The sequence below is a fragment of the Hordeum vulgare genome, chromosome 4H, assembly GCF_904849725.1.
Source record: "Hordeum vulgare subsp. vulgare chromosome 4H, MorexV3_pseudomolecules_assembly, whole genome shotgun sequence".
Classification (NCBI taxonomy): Eukaryota; Viridiplantae; Streptophyta; class Magnoliopsida; order Poales; family Poaceae; genus Hordeum; species Hordeum vulgare.
In genome coordinates, this window is record NC_058521.1 from 421,563,855 (window position 1) to 421,570,088 (window position 6,234).

General features: G+C 41.2%; 1 protein-coding gene across 1 annotated transcript; it reads right to left on the minus strand.

Moving 5' to 3' along the window:
* Window positions 1-962: 962 nt before the first annotated feature.
* Window positions 963-4,094, minus strand: LOC123448806 (probable NADH dehydrogenase [ubiquinone] 1 alpha subcomplex subunit 5, mitochondrial). The gene is made up of 2 exons (XM_045125824.1): window positions 3,651-4,094; window positions 963-1,355 (listed from the first exon to the last, which is right to left on the minus strand). Exons 1-2 carry the CDS (start codon window positions 3,985-3,987, stop codon window positions 1,171-1,173), a joined length of 522 nt encoding a protein of 173 aa, XP_044981759.1. The 5' UTR covers window positions 3,988-4,094; the 3' UTR covers window positions 963-1,170.
* Between the last annotated feature and the right edge of the window lie 2,140 nt (window positions 4,095-6,234).

Below are 6,234 nucleotides of genomic sequence, written 5' to 3' on the forward strand. Positions count from 1 at the left end.
TGATCGCCAAGTGGGCCTGGAAAATCTGCCAAAACAATTTGAGCTCATGAGCGGAAAAACACTTTTAGCTTACTACACAGTTACCTTAATGTAGTTTCAAAATTTACTACTTCTTCTGTCTCATAATATAATGCGTTTCTACAGTTCAATTTAAACTACAAAAGGACTTACATTATGAGACAACAATGGTATATAACACTCCTTTCGTTCTTAAATATAAGACCTTTTAGAGATTGCATTAAATACGGATGTATGTAGGCATATTTTAATGTGTAAATTCACTCATTTTGCTCTGTATGTAGTTTTTTAATGAAATCTCTAAAAAATCTTATATTTAGGAACAGGTGGAGTATTATATGAGTTCTATTTTAATCACGACCATGTTTTAGTTTCATGACGGTCACCCCTTCTAAAGAGCCATCCTTTCTTGAAAAAAGAAACATAATGTGCTAGACTGAAAGAAATACTATACAAACAGGAACATTTGTGAAATACATACATGGAAAAAGGAAAGTCTTCTTCTACACAGTACCAAATTACAATGTTTAAAATAATCTGATTTTTTGTACCGAACTTTGAAAATGTTTTAATAGCTTGCAAAATTTCAGTACGAAATCACATTTTTTGAAGTCATGGCAAAAAAAAATGTTCCAAAATGCTTTTGGAAATAGCATCTTCGGAGTTTCGAAAAAAAAATTGTCATGACTTTCACAAATGCGATTCATGATGAAATTTCGCAAGCACTTAGAACATTTGTCAAACTTTACCAAAAAACAGATTTTTTTGAATATTTTTACAATATTTTTTTGAATTTACTGTTCACCCTGAGCTCATTTGAACTCGGGTGCAAAAACATCATGTCCCATGGACAATGGTGTCTTTGAAATGCTTAAAGGAAGCGCAGATAAAGGAAGTGCGTGGTTCTAAAAGTACAAGAATCAAAAGTACAAAACAAACCAGTATTTGATCTTTCATCAACATCGATTAATAGAAAACATAAACAGTATTTTGCCGTGTTGAAGCACTGCGTTAAAAACGCATTCACATTCACAGGAACAAATTTATTCTGCTTGGCAGAAGCAGCATATTGCAGGCAAAGGACACATGAAACTAGTCTCAACTACACACTGCAACAGGTGACAAATGATGCATCTTGAAGAGTTCAAGTTTTTATGACTTCACTTGCGGAGGAGAGTCACCCTGCAGAGCTGGATCTGACTTGATGGCATCTAGTGTCTTGAAGAACTCCTCGGGTAGTGCAACGGGCCGGTGCTGCGGAACATGCTTGGGAATAGGTGTGTTATCTTCAATCACCTCGCATTCGTAGTCATCAGGAACACCCCAGGGATCCCACTCTGCGTTGCAACATATAGTGATTAAAATAGACTGATACTGAAAGCTTTTCTATCAATTAGAGATTCTCATACTGGAGATAATAGCCTAACAACAGCACTGCAGGCATAGGCACAGTCTGCAATCTTAATCCAAAAGAAATGGAAGATGAATACATCCATTAATTGTATCAAGTGTTACGGCAAGAGTAACTTCGCAAACAAGTGATCAAACACAAAATGCTTCAGTCTTCGCATACAAAAAATCACCTGTAACCAACAGGTTGCTTTTCAATTTAATAAAACCGAAAGAAATTGTTCTCATAAGGTGTTATGCATGAAGCATATACGGTGACAGACTGACGGATTAAAGATTTGTAACTGTGATGGTTGCCTTGAGCAACAAATAGCCTAAATAAAATATCATTAGACAATCACTCTTGTGTGTGCATGCTACAACTCATTGATATCTGCCATCTAGTTTGCTCAAAACATATTTACTCCATAATGTGAGCTGACCATTATGGCATACGAGATAGAGTTGAGGTAGCGCCGATTGATGAGAAGCTTGTCCAACATCGTCTGAGATGGTTTGGGCATATTCAGTGCAGGCCTACCGAAGCTCCAGTGCATAGCGGACGGCTAAAGCGTGTTGATAATGTCAGAAGAGGTCGCGGTAGACCAAACTTGACATGGGAGGAGTCCGTAAAGAAAGATTTAAAGGACTGGAGTATCACCACAGAACTAGCCATGGCCAGGGGTGTTTGGAAGCTTGTTATCCATGTGCCAGAAACATGAGTTGGTCGCGAGATCTTATGGGTTTCACCTCTAGCCTACCCCAACTTGGTTGGGACTAAAGGCTTTGTTGTTGTGGTTGTTGTAACGTGAGCTGACCATACGCATCTACAAAACAAACTATAGTACTAAACGAAGAATAATGCGTAGAGAAGATTGGAATTCCCAATTTCAGAAAGAAAATCTGCTGCCATTAAGAGCTTAATACATGTAATACTGTAATCAGCCGAGCTAACTTGCTAATGATATCAACGAGACTGCTTAAGATGACCTTACTTCAAGCAAGCACCCATGATATATTAGTCTAATATAGAACTATGGCAGAACAATTATTTCCCGATGAGGAGCATAATAACTCAGTTATGTAGATATGAATACTTTAAGTTGAGGTGCTTCCAGATGATTACATGTCGTATTTTCGCTGGTAATATCATCAAATTCCTCACTCCCTGTACCATCATTTCAACAAGGGGAGCTAAGAGGCGAAGAGCAGACCACAAAATGTTTAAGATCGACCCAGCAACATAGCCAATTTTGCAGCTGATTTAAATTTTAGTATGCGTATAACAAAACCAGGCATCTACAGCAATCATAGTTTCTTCCAAGATTGTCTCAGTTTTAAATGGTATAGAGATGAATTTATCTGAATTTGACGAAATAAATACATTAGCTGATACCCCCAACATCGGCTTAAAAGATGTCTAATGGGATCGGTTGAAGCCGCACCCTTGCTATGCCAGGGTCTAGCCATGTCAATGCACTGTTCCTAATGGGAGGACACCGGTAACAAAGATGGACATTTTCTGATGTAGCACCCATTGAGGTCTAGAATAGGATTCTGGGTCAACAATGTTATAGGTATAGCAATCCATCATGAGGCTAAAACTATGAAAAGTTATAGGGTGTGTTCGGTTTGTGTCCAAGTTTGTCATGCCAAAAATTTGGCTAGCCAAAATTAGAGGTTTTGCTTGTCCATGAGTTGGCCAACATTGGCTAGATAATGAACTAGGACTACCAAAGAAGCATTGGCATGCCCAAACGTTGGCAATCATCCAAACATGGACCAAAGTTTCGGGCTTTCGGCCATGACCAAAAAATTGGTAGGGTAAACTTGGTGGCAATCCAAACATATCCATAGAACACCAATAATCACGCAGGCTTGCATATCCCAGTGTTGGAGATGAACATCAATTAATTTCACACAAAGTACTATCCGTTGACAAAGGCTGCCAGATCTACTGGTGGTTAAACAGGAAGCGTTAGCTACTCCTATCCTATGTAACCCTAACTTACCATTTGCACTAGGTGAAGAGCAGACAGGACATTTTCTCAAGGAGGAATCCGCAGGCAACCTCACATTTCCCGTATCAAAAGAGAAGACATCTCATATCAGCAAACGGGCAAACAAACTAGTCCCCGCACATCGATCGATTACCCCATAGATCAGACAAGGATGATAAAACATAAATAAAAGTGACTAATCGGCGCAAAGAGAGGGTGGCGGGTAATCGTAGAGGCACGAACCGATCATCTTGCCGATGAGCTTGAGCTCGTCCTGGGCCTCCTCGATGAGCTCTTCAACCTGGCCGCAGCCGAGGCGGTCCTCGATGCGCTTCCAGTCCTCCTCCTCCTGGCAGATCTGGAGGCGATGGCGGGTGAAGGACTCGACGGCCTTGCGGTAGCCCTCGTCCTTGGGGACGGCCTCGATCTCCTTGAGGGTGCGCGTGTAGAGCCCGATGAGCACATCCCGCGCCTCGGGCACCACGTCCAGACCCACGATCCCCGTCGTCTCCTTCACCGCCCGCGCAGAACGCAGGGCCGCCAGCCCGCCCCCGCCGCTCAGGATCCGCCGCAGAAACATCCCGCCGCCGTCTTCTTCTTCTGACTCTCTCTCTCTCTCTCTCTGTGGTAAGGTGAGGTGCCGGTGCGGTGCGACCGTGCGTGTGGTTACTGGTTAGTGTAGGAGCGAACAGCAAAGTGAAAAATGGGCCTGGGCAGTGGGCTCGTTCTTGTAGATTAGAAAAGTGGTGCGTCTGGCCCTATCGCATACAGGAGGAAAGGTTACACGCCTACGCTGATAATTTCGAGTCCATTTCTCTGTATTTACTTTCTCAAAACATAAATTCTCTGTATTTACAAAATAGTGAATACTGGTAATATACATTACTTCCAAGTCCCAACCTGCTTAGTTTTTTAATACAATTATCTATGTGTCTTTTGGTCATGTGGAAAATCTGAAAGCACAGTAATGATATTGTCTTCAATGAAGCAACACCGTCCCTAGATAGGCTCAGGCGAAAGATCAACACCGAAGGAAGAGCTTGGAGGCAAGTGGGACTACTAAAAAGGGACCTGAATGGTTTCTTCACGGAATTAGCAGTGTGTGTAGTGCATGAATAGTTCGGTTAGATTGAGAGTATGGATGTGGACGGATCAGTTCGTGTAATTAAATATGTAAACTTGTGAAGTTTTGGGGATATCTATTCCCTCCCCTCCCCCCCTTCCTCAATGAATGATATGCACATTTGTGCGTATTCAAGAGAGAAACATCATCTAGGTTGTATTGTTTAATAATCATCGAAATATAAAGAGTGTCATGGGGGAGACCAAGTCATGTGTCTCTCCCTTGAACTAGAGTTAAACCAAACCTAGCTAAATGGTGAGCCTCATAATTTGAGGCTCTCTTTTCATGGACGAAATTGTAATGAATGAATGAGGATCTAGATGCTACAATTTTCTTTATCACAACTTCACATTTTTCACCCTCTCTAGCGATAATATCATTGACACATTATGAGAATCCAACAGAGTGTGTAACCAATGAAGGTTAAGATTCATTGTCTAACGCAAGGCCTTCTTAACATGATATCCTTCAAAAGTGGGAGGTTCTATGACCCCGCATAAAACAAAGGGTTTAGGAACCCAAATAAAGCACTTGGTCGTACATGCATAACGCAACAGCAACACCAGTGTTCTTGGGTATTGTGGCTGCCACCTCTGAAAGTGCTAGTTATAGACTAGAGGGGGTGAATAGGCGATTTTTATGAAGAGCTTCGAAACAGATGCCTTCTAAGTGAGCGGAAATGATTTAGGATTAAATAGGGATAATAGTCAATGATTTAGGCAATGCATGCAGTGAGATGAAGACATTCAAGCAAGTATGGCATAATCATCATGCAAATAGAAGTGAATCGAAGATAAACTTGAGTAGTACGAAGACAGATGCAAATCAGATGAATGTCTTCACAGAAGAACGAACAAGCAATGGCTTCACAATACTAAACAGTATGTAAAGAAGTGGAAATATAGAACCAGTTGCTTAACCAGGACACATGATTTTTTGGATCAGTTCCAATTGTTGTGACAATTGTACGTCTGGTTGGGGAGGCTGGGATTTAACTCTGAAGATGTCGTCTTCACCTTATTCCCCTTGAGTCAAGGTCACTTAGATCTTGCTCAATCACTCTGGTAAGTCTTCAGGGTTGACTTATGTTAGAGCATATTTCCTCATGTGTGGTTTTGGTAATTGATGACAACCCCTATGGACTAATGGTTGCCTTGAGTTATATTCGAAGGATTTGTCCATATGCATTTCTTGAAGTCCATCTGTTGGTTTCAAGGAGTTTATATGGTGACCAAGGTGGTATTCAAGGTTTTATCCAAAGATTGGTCATGTGAGAGTTGAGCTTATTGCAAGCATGTCTTGAAGAAGAAGACTATGTGAGCATTCATGTTTACCTTCAAGACATCATCTTTATGAAGAGAGACATTAAGATACAAGGTTGATCAAGACTAATTCAAAGAGTGAATCAAGTTGATCAACACACAAAGCGTACAAGATGTACCAAGAGGGATCAAGTGATCCCATGGTATGGTAAGTATTGTCCCTTACGCTTTGCGTACTAACCCATGGTCTACGTGAGAGTTCTATGTGGGGTTAGGTACTTGCGGTCCATTGTGGTGACAATGGACTTGTGAAGATGTGTAGAAGAGTGGCTCACCCATAGTGGAGTATGGGGGAATAATCAACTAGTCTTCATTGAGCCAACGCAATCAAGAAAGGTGGTATGTCTTGAGGAAGCCAAGACCGTCATCCTCTAGCTCAAGT

What these genes read in the sequence shown, in the direction of transcription:
- LOC123448806 (XM_045125824.1), bottom strand. Translation starts at nt 3,987, where the DNA reads ATGTTTCTGCGGCGGATCCTGAGCGGCGGGGGCGGGCTGGCGGCCCTG. An exon ending in GCTCATCGGCAAGATGATCG is followed by an intron (nt 1,356 to 3,650) that starts GTTCGTGCCTCT and finishes GTTGCAACGCAG; the next exon opens with AGTGGGATCCCTGGGGTGTT.